Source organism: Miscanthus floridulus, chromosome 15 (genome assembly GCF_019320115.1).
Source record: "Miscanthus floridulus cultivar M001 chromosome 15, ASM1932011v1, whole genome shotgun sequence".
NCBI classification, from domain to species: Eukaryota; Viridiplantae; Streptophyta; class Magnoliopsida; order Poales; family Poaceae; genus Miscanthus; species Miscanthus floridulus.
In genome coordinates this window covers 86,665,232-86,682,744 of record NC_089594.1, presented here as the reverse complement: position 1 = coordinate 86,682,744, position 17,513 = coordinate 86,665,232, and the positions used below count along the sequence as shown (strand labels likewise).

General features: G+C 43.6%; 1 protein-coding gene across 1 annotated transcript; it reads right to left on the bottom strand.

Moving 5' to 3' along the window:
- Positions 1–5,542: 5,542 nt before the first annotated feature.
- On the bottom strand, positions 5,543–6,022 carry LOC136507848 (uncharacterized). Its single transcript, XM_066502450.1, has one exon. The coding sequence runs from the start codon at positions 6,020–6,022 to the stop codon at positions 5,543–5,545; it is 480 nt and encodes a 159-aa protein (XP_066358547.1).
- Between the last annotated feature and the right edge of the window lie 11,491 nt (positions 6,023–17,513).

Sequence of the window (17,513 nt, the reverse complement as noted above, 5' to 3'; positions counted from 1 at the left end):
CTCCAAAAATTGTGAAATAAATATGATTGTGTTGCTTAGGAAGTGTAGTATTTAGTAAAAATATGTTCTTGGCTTCAACAGTATAAATTTCTAGAGATTTAAATAAGGATTTGAAATGTGCTTTTGAATGTATTCAAATTTGTTTATTTTATATCTAGAGTTCCTGTGCTCCAAAAATTATGAAATTTTTGTGGTAAGCTAGTCTTAGCATATGTGAACTCTGGTAAAAATTTGAGGACCAGTGCATCTGTAGATCTATAGTTATAGATTTTTCTTTTATAAATAGTTAATCCTTGCATGAATTTTTATAAATTAATTATGAGTCCAAAATACATGAAATTTATTGGAGGTGATACTAGTACCATATGGATGTTAAGAAAAATAAGAAATCTATTGCTTGACACTTTTCAATAGGATTTTCCATTTATGCTATTTCAAGCCTTGCTGCCTTATCATTTTGATATAGAATGTTCTACTTAGTAAAATGACATGAAATTTTTATGGTAGTCCTTTGATAGCATTAGTGAGGCACTGTAAATTTTTGAGAATTTATGAAGTACATCTGGTATATGTTTATTATTTAACCTAGATATCTAAATAAAATAATAAAGGCATTTAAATAAATAGTTTGGACTTCACCATTACATCATCTTAACTGTATTTGGTATGCTTAAACTGGTGGTAGAGTCTAGGTTGTCAAATTTTGAATGATTTCATGAAGTAGAAGTATGTTTACTTTACATTGCATGTTAAATAGTTTCCGGACTGATTCTAGAATGTGATGAGTTGCATGTTGAAACTGATGTAGACTGTAAAAATGGTTAATAACAAAGTTGTGGAGAATTTGATAAGCTTTCCAGAAAGTCTAGGATCACTATTTTTGGATTTGTAGAACTCCAATTATGAGTGAAACAAGTAGCTACTGTTTGTGGCATAATCGATGCATTGTAGAAGTAGTTAAGTAATAATCGAGAAGAGATATGCACCTACTCAAACAACGTGATGCACTTGTTAACATATATGCATTCGTAATACTTATACCATACTCATGCATCTAGGATCGGAGGAAGAGATCACGTTGCTGGAATTCGAAGAAGCAGAGGAAGGGAACCCGCAGGAGGATCCGCAAGCCGCAGCTCCCGAAGGCGTGGAGCAGAACCCTGAGGAGCTTCCGGAGTGTCCTGACCATCGCCCTACTTCCTTTCTGTGAGACAAGCCCCGGAGCATTATAAGTCTCCCAGTAATTTACAAATGTTTACTTACGTATTTATGATTGATGCATTAGGTTATAAGAGTTGAATGAAACCACTTGATGCATGTACATTCCTTGTCCAGATATTAACCCTTTAACCGGTATAGGTCCAGGATCGAATATATGCTTAGCCATGCTTAGACCGGTAGAAGTCAGGTGATGTCCTGTCACCTGCGAGAGATAGGGGGATACCGGAGCATGGTTGGCTATATCTGCTATCGTGGAACAGAACCATGTGGTAAAAGTAAATCGAGACCGGACGGGAAGTCGATAGAGAAGCAACAAGATATGGAGGTCTTGGGTGTGGATTTATCCCCGTCTATGTTGATTAAGGACCGTACCGTTGTTGGCGCTTCTGACAAGATTGAACGCATGCCTCTCACTTAGCTGGCCGGATAACTCGTTCCGACCGCGAAGCCGAGTAATTCAACTCAGGCCGGGAACCGTTCTGTTGTGCGCTCCTTTCGGGGAACGATCAGACTGAGCCCAAGGGCAGGCTTGGCCTGAGCATCCTGGCATCTAGTGTTCCAGATTGTGCGGCGTGGTACGGACCCGCGAAATGTGTACCTGAGTTGTACCAAAGGTGACCTAAGACTATCGTGGCTGATAGATCTGGGTTTGTGTTAGGAATAAATTCCTAGCTAGTTGAAATCGATTCGAATCGTCGTCTCTCCCGGATAGTGGGAAACTTGGATAGTCCCAACATCGTAGTAACTATATTATGAAACATGATGGTTCAGATGAATATGGAATTACGATACCTGCTATGGTTACTATTGTATGATTCTAAATAATATACAACATGTTTGGCACAGGATAGTTGCTAATCTAGAAATGGATAGTTATAATTAACTTGATAAAGGAATCACAATTGTACAATGGTTAATTGCCTTTTTTGCAAAATGTTGTCAAGTTACATCCACTTATACAGCCTTGCATAATCCTTGTAGTCATTTTATTTCTGGTTCATGACGGGTAAGTCTAGCTGAGTACCTTCTCGTACTCAGGGTTTATTTTCCCATTGTTGCAGATGGCACTATGTATCATGGTTATTGCAAGAGTTGCTTCTATCCCGCTGTGGATGAGGAGTAAGCCTTGGGCAGGCTTCTTTAGTAATTCCTATCTTTGCTTTTGTGGACCGTGATCTGGCTTGGCACTGTATCAAACTATGTTGGAAACTTTATCTTCGAACTTATTTGCTTCCGCTTTATTTATCAAACTCGGTTTGTAATAACTTTTATTCGTACTCTGATGATGAAAAGTATCTATGAACTTTATGTAATATGTGGCATGTATGTTGAATCCTGTACGATCTTGGTTGTTGTAAATCGTTTATCGAGACCCGTCGTGGTACTCGACGGACTACCGGGTTTATATGGGTTCAAGTATGATAGTGCGACCGCTTGCGGATTGCCATTGTACTTGTATTCTTATAAATTGGTCGGTTCTGCGACAACTGACACCTAGAAAATGGTGAAGAGGCCCCATGTCTGTCATGGAGAATTCCTGGCAAAGTGCTACGATAATCCGATGGAGGAGACTCGGAGACGACGCAGTGAGAACAATATCATCAACATAGAGTAAAAGAAAAGCCATGTTAGCACCTTTGCAGTAGATGAACAACGATGTGTCAGACTTGGCCTCGACAAACCCAAGTGAGGTAATGTGAGAGGTGAAGCGACTGTGCCAGGCGCGAGGAGCTTGCTTCAACCCATAGAGTGACTTGTTCAGGCGACAGACATAATTGGGCTTGGCAGAGTTGACAAACCTAGTTGGCTGTGTGCAGTAGACTGTCTCAGTCAAAGTGCCATGGAGAAATGCATTCTTCACATCAAGCTGGTGAATCGGCCAGGAGCGAGATAGTGCCAAAGTACCATCCGGATGGTCGCTGGCTTGACAACTAGACTAAATGTCTCATCATAATCAATGCCCAGGCGCTGTGTGAAACCGCAAAGCACCCACCGGGCTTAGTAGCGGTCAAGCGAGCCATTTGACTTGAACTTGTGATGAAAAACCCACTTGTTGGTGACAAGGTTGACACCAGGAGGGCGAGGCACCAAGGTCCAGGTGTTGTTTGCCTACAAGGCATCGAACTCGGCCTGCATAGCAAGACGCCAGGCCAGATCCGAAAGAGCGGCATGGATGGACGAAGTACTAGAGTGGTAGACGAAGCCGTCACGTGGAGATTAAGGTGATCCACAGGTTGCCGAAAACCATCCTTGCCATGGGTGCGCATGTTGTGCGCATTAGTGACAGGAACGATCACCTCCGTGGTGGTGGTGGTGGTGCGGCTGGTGGTACAGCCGGTGCCGCTGGCAACAACCTGGGACGCTGGGTCCGTAGGGGCAGCAGCACTAGCCGAACCATTGGTAGGGGCGCCAGCTGAGGGGGCCGTGGTAGCACTGGACATCTGGGGTGCTGAGTCTGCAGGGCCAGCAGCACCAGCCGGACCACCAGCTGGACCGGTGGTAGGGGCGCCAAGGGTCCCAGGTGCCGCATCCATGCCACTAGGGAGATGAGTACCTGCAGGCACAGCTCTTGGCCACATAGGCAAAGAGGAATCATCAGCATCATCCAAAAATGCAAGTGTGTTTGGGTCCTGGGGGGTGGTGGACATCTTGGAGAACGAAAACAAAGTCTCGTCGAATACAACATGATGGGAGACAATGATTCGATTGGAATGAAGATCGAGACATCGATATCCTTTGTGATCGGATGAGTACCCGAGGAAAACACACAAGGAGGAGTGAGGTGATAATTTATGTGGAGCTGTGGATGAGAGGTTGGGATAGCAGGCACAGCTGAAAACTCGAAGGAGAGTGTAGGAAGGCTGTGTGCCATAAAGAGCGAAGAAAGGGGTGTGGCCGGCTAGGGTTTTGGTGGGGTGACAATTGAGGAGGTAGGTGGCAGTGTGGAGTGAGTCAGCCCAATAAACCGGAGGAAGGCTGGCCTGAAACAGAAGGGATCGCACGATGTTGTTCACGGTGCGAAGGGTGCGCTCGACACGTCCGTTCTGCTAAGAGGTGTATGGGCACGACATCTGGAAGACGACTCCATGAGTGAGGAAGAACGTGTGGGCCGAGGAGTGGTCAAACTCACGGCCGTTGTCGCACTAAACTGCCTTGATGGTGGAGTCGAACTGCGTGCGCACATATGAGAAAAAGTTAGAAAGGACACGGAAAGTATTGGACTTAAGGCATAATGGGAACGTCCAGGTGTAATGAGCGTAGTCATCAAGAATGACTAAATAATATTTATAGCCCGACACACTAACAACTGGAGAAGTCCAAAGATCACAATGTATTAAATCAAACAGATGTGCAGCGCGAGAGTGTGACACACTAAAGGTAGGCGCACATGGCGACCTAGCTGACAGGCATGACAAACATGATCAATATGGCGCTTATTACATGAAATAGCATTGGAACTAATAAGTTTGGAAAGAGCCTCATGTCTGAGATGACCAAGGCGACGATGCCAGAGGGTGTTGGATGACGCGGTGGCAGCGAGGGTAGTGGGAGTGCTGGATGGTGCTAGGAAGAATGGGTAGAGGTCACCCGTGCTATTGCACCTGGCAATCACGCTCCGTGTCTGAAGGTCCTTCACAGAGAGGCCAAACAGGTCAAACTCAATGGAACAATTATTATCAGTGGTGAAACGACATACGGAAATCAAATTCTTAATAATGTTTGGTGACACTAAAACATCAGAAAGAACAAGAGGACGTCGTGTGGTGGAGAATGAGTGTGACCCAATAGATGTAATGGGAAGCGAAGCTCCGTTACCAACAATGATAGATGAAGGACTAGATGACGAAGGATAGTGAAAGGTAGAAAGAATACCAGCGTTGTTGACCATATGGGCACCGACGCCGGAGTCAACGTACCACTCGGCCGATGAAGGGGGCGTCAGTGTCATGGTGTTGAAGTTGCTAACGAGGGTGAATAGGTCCTAGGACGCACCCTGCATGGGCGTCCACTGCTGCTGCTACTGTGGTGGCGATGGTCCTCTGTACCCAAACCCTAGAGGAGGTCTGAGGGTGTACGATTGCTAAACGTATGGCTGCTGAACGTACTGCTGTTGTGGCTGAGGAACAGCAGTGAAGGCAGCCGGTGGGGGTCGAAACGGCATCCCCGGACTGCCTAGCGAACATGACCAGAGGTGCACGGTGCCCGTCCATGGGTTGTAGAATGGTGCCGGGGAGCGATAGCCGCCCCTAGTGTTGGAGACCTGCTGCTGCTGGTTGTGGCCGCGGCCACCGCGGTGATGGCCAGTGCACTATGAGCCGCCCTAGCTAGCGTGCCTGCCCTGGCTGCCCTGGCCCTGGCCTGCATAGGAGTGCCTAGTAGGTGGGCACGGGGCAGTGACGAGTGCGGTTGTCGCGGAGGATGGTGGCGGGTCTGATGCCCCAGCGGCTTCGCTTGCAGCAACGTCGTCGATGTCAATCTCCTCGAGCAGGAGGAGCGTGCGAGCCTCCTCGAAGGTGGGGAAGGGTTGCCGCATCTTGAGGTTGGAAACCATTGGCCGAAACTTGCCATTGAGCCCGCGAAGAAGAGTCAGGACCAAAGTCCGATCCCCGATCGGATCGCCGAAGTCGCTGAGGGTTGCCGCCATCATTTCAAGACGGCAGCAGAAGTCGGTGATGGAGGCTGACCCCTGTTTCGCCATGCAAAACTCCGCCGAGAGCAGTAGGGCACGCGATTCGCGTTGGCCGAGGAACTCATTCTCGAGGCAGATCCACGCGCCGCGCATGTTTGGCTTGCGGTTCATCGTCGACTACTGAAGGTCGGCGTGGATGGTGTAGTAGATCCAAGTGAGCACGGTGCAGTTCATCTGCACCCACGCCGGTCGATCAGCATTGACGACGTCGGAGAGGACGTGGTCCGTTAGGGCATACTTGCCCAGGACAACGAGGAACATGGACCACCACCGGTTATAGTTGTCGATGGTGCGATCCAAGACCAGGGGCATGAGGACCTTGATGTTGAGGATGGCGATGGCGGTGGGATGGACGACGGCGTACTTGGCTTCATACATGTTGAGGGCCACAACGCGGTCGGCCTCTACCTTGCGGGCGCGCTCCTCGCGAGCCTGGCGTGCGGTGTTTGTTTCCGCCATGCAGGACGACGCAGAAACAAGACAGCGATGTCGGCGGGTGGATCACGCATAGGGCGGCTTCGCGAGTCGGGCATCAGCGACGTCGGGCTTCGTGAGTCATAGGGCGACTTCGCAAGTCGGGCGTCAGCAACGTCGGGCTTTGCGAGTCAGCGAGCGTCAGCGATGTCGGGCTTCGTGAGTCAATGATGTTGGCGGGCGGATCACGCGTAGATGACGCCATCGGTGGGCGTCAGCGACGTTGTTGGGTGGATCGCACGTAGATGACGTGGTGGAGCGCACGTAGATGATAGCGACGTCAGGTAGCGCGGAGAATTGGGTCGGCGAGCGAGATGGGCTTTGCGACGGTGGACCAGTGAGCGGGATGGGCTCTGCGACGGCAAAATCGATTAGCTGGCGAGCGCTGGTTCCGTGGCGGTGCGATTAGGGTTTGCGGAAGCAATGAATGAATCATCTCTTGATACCATGAAAGAGTAGGATTAGGGAATACTCAATGATTACTATGTTGGATCAGCGTTTACATATATAGGCATTGTGGAAGGCTAGGCAGGCCCACACACCATATTACATTCCAACACTCTCCTCCCTTCCCTTTTGCATATGTTTTTCCATGTGAATGCAGATCAGCAAAGGGATTTCAGTAAATATTTATCGTGACATGATTCTTGAGAGTTTTGCTGTACAAATCAGATTGCAGACCTTCATAATATTCCTGCATTTTCCATGCCCACAAGGTGTTTGCTAAAATGCTAGGGCTTTGTATAAGAATAAAATTGTACCATTTTTTTCTATTTCAGAAATAACATTTAATGGATCCATTTTCTATTCCAGGCAATAATATTCAATGGAATCAATGGATCGAGATGTTTACTATACTGTAGTATTCAACTGAACCATGAAACTGATAGTAATACTTTTTTTGAGTGAAATACACTAGCGGCCCTTTAACTTGTCAGCCTGTGCCATTCCGATCCACCAACTTGCAAACGCAGATAACGGGCCCCTGAACTTGTCAATTGGTTCACCGGAGGCCCATTTCCCATCCGGCGTGGCCTCCAGGCGACATGGCAGCAAGTGCGCCACATGTTTGAATACCGACCGCAGGTGACATTATACAACTAGGCCCGTTCGCATCTGCCAATCTCCAAAATCTCATCCTGTCTTCTTCAAGTTTGGCGTGCTGGGGGCGAGGTGGTGGTGGGGGCGCGGCGGCTTGCGATGGAGGCAAAAGTCGGCGACTTTGCAAGATTCTGTGGAAGAGCAACGACGAGACGTACCTAGGGAGCGTAGGTTTCCGCCGTGACTGCGGTGAATCTACGACATGGCGCCGTGCCTGTGTCTGGATGGGGAACCACCGCCGGACTATGGTTAGTCAATCGAAGCTCAAAACCTTCTTATTGGTGCCTTTAGGATGCGGTGGTGTGCATATACTTGTTCCTGGTGTAGGCCAATTTCGTTTGTTTTGGTGACTAGGGTTTAGGGTTTCTGGTGTCGCCTAAATAAATCAAGTAGTAATAAGCATCAGTTGGTTCAATGTAGGCGATGTTGATCACAAGTTCACTATTGAGGTGCACCACTGTGGTTTCTTTGTTGGTCAGGAGTCGGATAAGGCTTACATTGGTGGAAAAGTGAACTGGTTTGACCATTGCGAGGTAGATACCTGGTCTCCATTGTGGTTCTTGGATTTTGTTGATGAGTTGAAATGTTCTAAAATAGATGCTCTGAAGATATATTGGTTGCTTCCTGGAATGGACCTTGGTCATGGACTTAGGGTGATTGAGTCAGATTCAGAGACATTGGTGATGACTAGCATTGTTGACAGGGTGAAGAACCTTATTATCTATTTTGATCATGATAACAGCAAGCCTGGCATAAACTGGGATGACATAGTGGCAAACCCAATTGCTTCACTGCCTGTAGTAATCAGCCCAGCCAAGGGAGGATTTGTTGGGAAGGAAGAAGGAGAAGATTTAGTGCAGCAAGATTTAGTGCAGCATTCAGTGCATGGAGATGATGGTGATAGTGAAGATGACTTTGAAATGGAGCAAGAATCAGTGCAACAAGATTCAGTGCAGCATGATGTGCATGGAGATGATGGTGACAGTGAAGATGACTTTGATTTCAGTGATAGTGATTTTGATTTAGAGGGAGATGATGATGATATTTTTGTGGACTATGTTGATGAGGATGCTACAGAGGAGACTAGCAGCAAAAGGCAGCAGAAAGGTAAGGGCAAGAAGGCTATTGGTAGCAAACTGAAGGGGACAAAGGTTTTATCTTTGGCTGGTTATGGAGAGGAGTCAACAGATGAATCTGAGCTAGAATTGCCAAAATCTGATGAAGAAGGACAAGGTCTAAGGTTTAAGTCATTCAGAAGTGAAGACATAGACAATCCCATCTTCAAAGTTGGCATGATATTTGAATCAGTTGAGATGCTTAGGAAGGCTATCACACAATATAGCATGAAGCAGAGGGTAGAGATCAAGATGCCCAGGAATGAGAAGAAAAGGTTTAGGGCTAATTGTGCAGATGGGTGTCTTTGGAATTTATATGCTTCAAGTGGTAGCAGGACTCAGGAATTGATGATCAAGACTTATCATGGGCAACACACTTGCCAAAGGAAGTGGACATTGAAGAGATGTACCTCAAGGTGGCTTACTCATTTTGGTCAGACACCTTTATTCCAATTTCCAAATGCAATTCAAAGGTGAGAACTTAAAGAACCATCTCTAGACTTGTGCTAGGTCAACCACAGTAGTTAGATGGAATGAGAACATGGAGAAGATTAAGGTCCTTAACCAGAAAGCTTTTGAATGGCAAGAAAAGATACCACCAAATACTTGGGTTAGGGCTTTCTTTAGCACTTTCTCCAAGTGTGATATTCTACTAAACAATAGTTGTGAGGTGTTTAATAAATACATACTAGATGCTAGAGAAATGCCTATCTTGAGCATGCTAGAGCAAGTCAAGACACAACTAATGACAAGGTATCATACAAAGTATAAGGATGTGGGGACTGTGTGGGATGGTACTATTTGCCCCAAGATAAGGAAGAAACTTCATAAGAATTCTCAGTGGGCAAACACCTATTATGCATAGCCTGCTAGTAATGGCATTTTTCAGGTCAATGTGTTGGACAGACAATACACAGTGGACCTAGGCATTAGGCAGTGTGATTGCAGGAGGTGGGAGCTGACTGGTATCCCTTGCTCTCATGCTATATCTTGTTTGAGGATGGAGAGAATTCCTTCTGAGTCCATGGTCCATGAGTGCTACTCTACTGCAACCTACCTGAAAGCATATGGTCCCAAAATCTATCCTTGCAAAGATAGGAACATGTGGCAGAAAGTTGAAGGACCAAATGTACTTCCACCAGTCTATGAGAAAAAAGTTGGCTGGCCACCCAAGAACATAAGGAAGCAACCTCATGAAGTCATGGGCAAGTTTGGTTCTAAAATGTCCAAGCATGGTACTATCATTACTTGCTCTTATTGTGGAATAGAAGGGCATAATAGAGGTGGTTGCAAGCTGAGGAAGGCTGGGATCAGGCCTGAACTATAACCTCAAAACAATCCAAATGTGGATCATGGCCAAGAAGGAGGATCAGCTGAAGGTTTTGAAGCACCAGTTACTAGCCAAGTAAGTGAAACTCATTTAGCATGTCAATTGGATTAATAGTTCATACACTCTGAAGCATGGCATTATAGGCTTCCATGTAGTTTGGAGAAGGGAGCCAGCTAGTGCTATCAAATATGACAGAAACTGTCCTTTCTCAATTGCATGCAGATGTAAGTGCACATAAACTTCGTCCACTCTATCAAATTGAACTTGTAAACACCTAACTTGATTCCATGCAGTCCTCACAAACAAGTAAAAGACAACTTCACAAGGAACCATTGCCAGATTCCACATTCATCAGGAGCAACCAGCCTACTACGAGGCCAGTGCCCCCAACCACTTCAAGCAAGGCTGGAAGAGGAAGATTGAAGCATAATGCGCCGAGTGGCCCATGTAATCAGCAAGGCAAGACTAAGAAGAATACAACTACCAAGACAAGAAGGCTTGAAGACCTATGAATATGGTCTGTGATGCTTTTGTATAGGTCAATAGGCAAACTGTGCCAGTTTCTGTGAACCTGTAAAGCAGCAGCAAAAACATCTTAGTTGATGCTTTAGGCTTATTTTGCTTCTTTTTTGTTCTTCCAGCCGGACAGGGAAGATAGTTAGGGATCTTTTGGTTCTTCCATATAAGCACAGGAAGATAGTACTTAGTGCCTTACATTCAAGACAATGACATGTGTGTCTCAATGTCCATGGTAAATGGTTGATGGACAAAATCTATGAAAATACATCATCCTGTTATGGTTCCATCTTGAGGAATTGACATTGCAAGATCTGTGAACATCATCTTGTTGTTATTCATTGATGGTTTCATACATGGCTTGATAACAGTACTGATTACACATTTACCTACTTCACCAACAGGACTAACAGAACAAGAATAAGCACAAACAGTAGAGCAACACAGACTACAAATATAGCCTTCAACACCATGACTACTTCTTTCTCCATTTCAGCACATACAACTTCCCTCTTCATCAGTGTTCTTGCAGATGGGTGTGCCTGCATTGCTCCATCAGTGTTCATCTTCAGATCAGGGGCTTCCACCATGGCTGTGCCTTCATTGCTAGGACTTGCTTTAGCACCAGCAGTGTTCTTGCCGAACACCACCTCCAAGTACTCCTTCTCCCACTTCTAGAAAGGGCAACCGGTCCCATCTCGCTACAAAAATCCCTAATATCAGCTTCGAATCTAGCAAGAACAAGAACTTCCATCTTAATTGAACCACTAACCTTGTAGAACGGGCAACAGTAGAACGCTTGCCCAAAGCTCCATTCCTGCTTCGATACCCGGCGCACCACCCTTGCCCGCCCGCACTCCCTGCACTGGATCAGCGGTATATCGGCTGGATGTGCCGTAGACACCCTTGATTCGCCAGCCATGGTGCCTCCGTCGCAAGCCGCCGCGCCCCCACCGCCGCCTCGCCCCTAGCACGCCGAACTTGAAGAAGACAGGATGAGATTTTGGAGATTGGCAGATGCGGACGAGCCTAGTTGCATAATGTCACCTGCGGTCGGTATTCAAACGTGCGGCGCACGTGCTGCCACGTCGCCTGGAGGCTGCGCCGGATGGGAAATGGGCCTCCGGTGAACCAATTGACAAGTTCAGGGGCCCGTTATCCGCGTTTACAAGTTGGTGGACCGGAATGGCACAAGCTGACAAGTTAAAGGGCCGCCAGTGTATTTCACTCTTTTTTTTCATTCTGATTCATCTTTCTTAGTGCAGCTAATCCATGTTTCACTATTACTCTATAATTACCATTGTAACTGCTAGCATGATAATAATAATAATAATACATGTACTGCTCTCTTTAAAATATTGATACTGAAAGAATATAGAAGACCAGGTTTGGATAGATGTGCAGATAAGCAAATGTTTTGTTTCCTCCATAGAGTAGCTCCTTTGCCCATGACAGAATCTGACTACTTGAGCTCATCAATTTTGTTATTATGTGTATAACATTCAGATAGATTATCACTTTATGCACCACAGGAGAGTGTCTTTGACAGTAATCGATAATAGTACAACCCATAAATTGCAGGAACAGGAGCAGCAGAGCTGCAGCTTGTCCGTCTCATAGCCTTGAGGGAGTAGCATACATCAAACACCAAATGAGAGTGCTGATCGATAACCTGCAGATCTTGTTTAGTTATTTTCTCTGCATTGCATGATTTTTAGCTTTGAACTCTATATGCTTTGCTGCTTCTTTGTGCAATCATTTTTTAGCCTGGTTAGTTGCCTTCTATTTTACCTGCTCAATGCTTTGTACTAGCAAATTCTGTAGTCAGCCCAAAATACTAGTGAGTACATTCCCTTTTGCTCTCCCTATTCTGGTATTGACTTCTGTGTAAAATTCAAAATGAGAGTAGCTTATAATCTCATGTTCTCCTTTTCAAAATCTTGCACAGATGGTTTATAAGCTTTAACATCTTTGTTTATTTTGTGTCCTTGTAGCCACTTCTATGCGATATTGTCCATTAACAAATCTAAAAAATATAGGCATTACTAGTTTATAGACATGGCTTATATAATTCTTCAGCTCTGAGTATGTCAACATATATAAAAACATATAGGGTGCTGAGTTATTAAACTTACAAAGTGGATTGTGGTGTAAATATAGTCAGGGATCCCTAAAGTTATGTCATCTTCCAACAAGAGCCTACCATTAAATTGTTCAAATAGTACTTCAATTTTTTTCACAAGCTTGACAATATTGATTATTAAGTGTACCTGTCTATGTAGTACTTGTATTGCATTCTAATCCCTGTATCTCTACTATGATGTGTCTTAAATACAAAAAGTTGCCATAGTCAGGAACTATTCTTATAAAACAGGGGACTCCACTTCTGAATGGTAGATTGATTCAATGTCTTTTAGGCATGATGGTCCTATCTACAGGTAGGCAAGCAGATTGTTTCAGTTATGTATTCATGGTTGATTCATAGCAGAGCTTCTCATCTGCCTCTTCTCATTTTCAGTTGTTTCATTTATGTATTCATGGTCCTATCGACAAATTGTGTATCACCCTTGCAAAGCTTCTCATCCACCTCTTGCATTTTCAGTTATTTTTTACCCAATGACTGATGAAATTCTTAGTAATTAGTATCTGTGCCTTAGTGATATGTTCAGTCATAACCGTATTTTTTTTTATTAAAGGTTCCTGATGACAGTAACGGGGAAGACGATTCTTCGTCGAATGCCTTCTACACTGATTCCGGTGACGAACTTTCGGACTTCGATGAACATGATGATCCTGTCGACATGGACCTGCTGAAAGCGACAGTCGTTTGATAGGCTCTACTGCGACATCAGGGACGGTGTGCTGGCAGCACAAAAGAAGTACAAGCTGAAGAACACGAAGAGGGCTGCTCACAAGAAGTGAATTGCAAGTCTGAAATGCAAGTCTGACCTGGTGGTCATCTTTTGTAGTGGCTGATCGTCACTTGAATAAACCACTATTATATATATGTATGTGCTGTGGTTGTATGAACTAATGGATGCACTCTTTGTGCTGGTGGTTGTAAGAACTAATGAAAGCACTGTATGTGCTAGTGTTTGGTAGTTTGTAAGACCTAATGGAACCACTATGTATATATGCTATTACCTGCTAGTTTTCATGACTTGGTGTCAATTTCGAGTCTGGTTTTTGCTTCCCTTCAAGATGTCGAACAATTTCGTGCTCTTAGCTGCAATTAATCTGGTTGAAGTATTCCAATTGCTCTTTGCTGCAATTAAGCTGGGGTACCTCAAAAAGTTTGCAATTAATCTGATTGAAGTATTCCATGCAGCATGGAGATTGGAGGATATATGGTTCAAAAAGATTAATGAAATTGGGTTTGATATGTTAGTTGTGCAATAAATCTGTCAGAACCAATTGCTCTGTGCATGAGCAGCATTTTCCATTTTAGCTAAAAAAGTGTGTAGCTGTGATACATGTTTTGAATGCTTGATTAGGCCACCTTGTCATCATCTCGTGGTCTCAGTCATGACGAAGTATGGGCCAGTGACGCTGATTCATGTGTTGGGCCGTATCCAAAAGCTGCCTGGCCGTGTCTAGTACGCGTATCTAAGCAGATACGTATCCAGATTGCTGAGTACGGTTGGGATACGTATCCAAGGAGTATCCCATGCATATCAAGATATGGGATACCTAACCCTGTGAATATCCGCGCTTCATAGGCCCCCGCCTGCATTTGCCTTTTCGTGGGCCAAGGCACTTGTGGCCCAATAGTAACAATATACGACATCAAAATAATTTTGAACCGATGCAATAAAAATCACATATTACATCAGAGTTTAGCATTATCAATCCGTTGCAATAGTACTTCCTAATTGCATCGATATTCGAAACTAGTGCAATACCACCTACATATTGCATAAAAAATCAATGCTAACGTAACAAAAATTGTCCGATGCAATAATTTCTACCTATTGCATCTTGGGTACGAAATCGGTGCGATAGGCCAAACCTATTACATCGACATTTATTACTATCGCATCAAATTCATTCTCGATGCAATAACGCCCACCTATTGCATCAGATTTTCAAAATTGATGCAATAGCAGCCACCTATTGCATCAGATTTGTGTTTGATGCAAGGCGAAGTGATGCGATAGGGTCAAAAATTAGTTATGCTCTAAATTTTGTTTACGTTTCTTTCCCATCTCTAAAGTGGTTAGCTTTCGAAAAGAGATTCTAAATTTTAGACAACTAGAAGAAGAATCTGTTGGCACATAATGGGAACATATTAATGATCTTGTTTCCACTGGCCCAGACCTTGCTATTTCAGACCCGGTGCTCCTTCAACATTTTATATGGGTCTTAGCAAGGATTCTGCGCAATCCCTTGATTTAGCCTCTAGAGGAGCTTTTCTTCATTTGTCTGCTAGTGAAGCAAGGTCTATGCTTAATAGAAAATTAGTGGAATCACTCCCTGCACTAGCATTCATAATGAACTCCTCGAGGAACAAAATAAATCATCTCCTGATCAGGAAGAAGAAGTTTTGATAGCCGAATCAGAACCACTCTAATATCAAGATTTAGCTATCAATCCTGAACCATCGATACCCCAAAATCATCCAAAGGAAGACAAAATTCCACCTTTGGAAAGCCCTGATAAAATTAAGGATGATATTTTTTATGGTGATTTTGGGAAAAGCTTAAACTTTCTGCTACATAAGAGACCTTCGAGCGAATATAATTCAAATCCTCTCAAGAAGGGATCTCTTAGAAAGCGTCCTTATTCCTATGTAGGACATTGGGAAGAATTCAAGGGTGGCATGTCTAGTGAAACCATAGAAGGAGAGCCAAGTTATCTAGAAGCTATTCCTATCATCTTCCCTTCTATACCCATATTAGATGTCTCATCTGAACACATCTCTAAACCCATCCTTGACCCTGATGATCCCTCTTATGCTCTTTCTTCTAAGTCTCATGATGATCCTAGAACCCCTAAGACACCCAAAGCATAGGAGTCATGAAGGCCAGAAGGATGATCAAGAAGAGCAACGACGTTGGCTGGAATATATTAAGAACTCATATGCCGTTGCTAAAGAATGGATAGACAAGGACGAAGCCTTATGGGTAGAATCCAAACTTGATTTAGATCCAAATGGTGAGCTTAAATCAATCTCCTTAATAAACATAACTCACCCAAGTTTAGAGGAGGCCTTAGTCAGGATCAACCCGAGAGTCACCAATCCAAGGGAAATATTAGACATCCATGAAAAATCACCCTTGGAGCATGAAAGGGAAGATTACATAAACGAGCATGGAAGCCATTTCATGAACACCTCATCAATTCCATGCTCACATGAGAAATCTCCTGAATCAATTGGTCTCTTCAACATTGCCACACATGAGATCTTCAACCCCCTCATACTTTCTATTCATAAAAACTTTGAAAGGGTGGATGTAGATGTATATGTTTATCGTAAATATTGTAGATCTCGTTGTGTGAATCTTGAGATATGTACACAGAGGTTGGTGTTGGAGGGAAAACCACTTCACCAACTTAAAACACAATTCGAAGGTTTCCCAAGGACGAGCTTCTGTCCTAAAACAAGCACTTTTGGGAGATAACATGAGCTTTCACCTTTTTTGTCGTGATGCCCTTGTGAAATGAGCATAGAAATATAATTATGAAAATATTCCTTCGAGTAATTTTTGTCACTAACCATTCCAGGTCTGAAGCAAAAAGAATAAGGGATGACAACACAAGGTATGTCCAACCAATTATCATGCAACATTTAATCACATCCATCCAAAATTGATTTTTTTCTTCAAAACTCAAGCTGGGGGATAGACTTCTCTAAAAATATCTCTTGCCATGTTGCTCAATTATTTTGGTTGTCTCTACCTTTAAGACATGCTCAATTTGCTAAATAACAATTGTATTCTTTCATCTTCATTTGAGTAAATCTCTATAGTGCTTTCATGTTACCTTTGTCTGCCATAATAAGTTTTGGTTTAGAAGTACTTGACAAACGTCCAAAGGTTTTTTAAATTAAGCGAGGTGCTTAGGTTAAAATGCCTTTCTTAATCAAATTAGACATGGAGTCTAGTTTGGCTATTGAACTAAAAATTGCTTGTATAGACACTGGATATTTTGTTGGACTAACCCCATGCAGAAAACTCTCAATTCAATTTGAGAAAGTCACGAGATGAATTCAAATCGGAGACAAAGCAAGGCACATGTCGAACTCCAATAACATGGCGCAAAGAAGACACAGCTCATTCATCATGGATAAAAGAACTATAAGTATAAAAAATCATTCACTTTGTCTTTAGCTGCAAGTTACCTTTGCCTTGAAGCCATGCTTGTATAGAACATGATAAACAAAAACTATGCTAAAATAATTTTCATTAGCATAGAAAGAAATTACAAAATTCTGGACAAACAACCCATGTTTCAAAATTTTATTTTCCTTCGGGTATGTGTTGTCCACTAATCCTTTGCAGGCATAAAACAATGAGTGAGGCGAAAGGTCTAACAAGGTGTCAAAAGATCAAAGAGTAGAAAGATGGCATGACAAAAGGATGAGAAAGGAAGGGTACAATCTAGGAGACAAGAAGCTCATGAACAACTCATACTGCGAGTCTAGCCTAACAAGGAAAACTTCAAGCAAATAGGAAGGACCATCACAAATCATCTACCCTTCGTCACATGGTGTCATCATGCTCCAATGGCAAAGGTAACATCCTAAGGTAAATGGTCATCATTTAAAAAGTTTTTCCCTTATTCTGGTATGCACATAATATAAATCAGAAACAAACATGTTTGAGTTACAATTTCACTTAATCCAATCTGATTAACTCAACATGTTTAGTTCTTTAAACTTGTTCCTAGCACCATTTTCTTGATCTCATAGCCTTAACCAAATGAACTAAAAAGTGCATATCCTATCTCTAGAAGATGATAGTCATAATCATATAAAGATTAATACCTTATGGATAATTCTTCCATAGGTAATGAACTCAAATTCTACATTCATGTTCAATCTTCTGATCTTACCACCCATGTTATA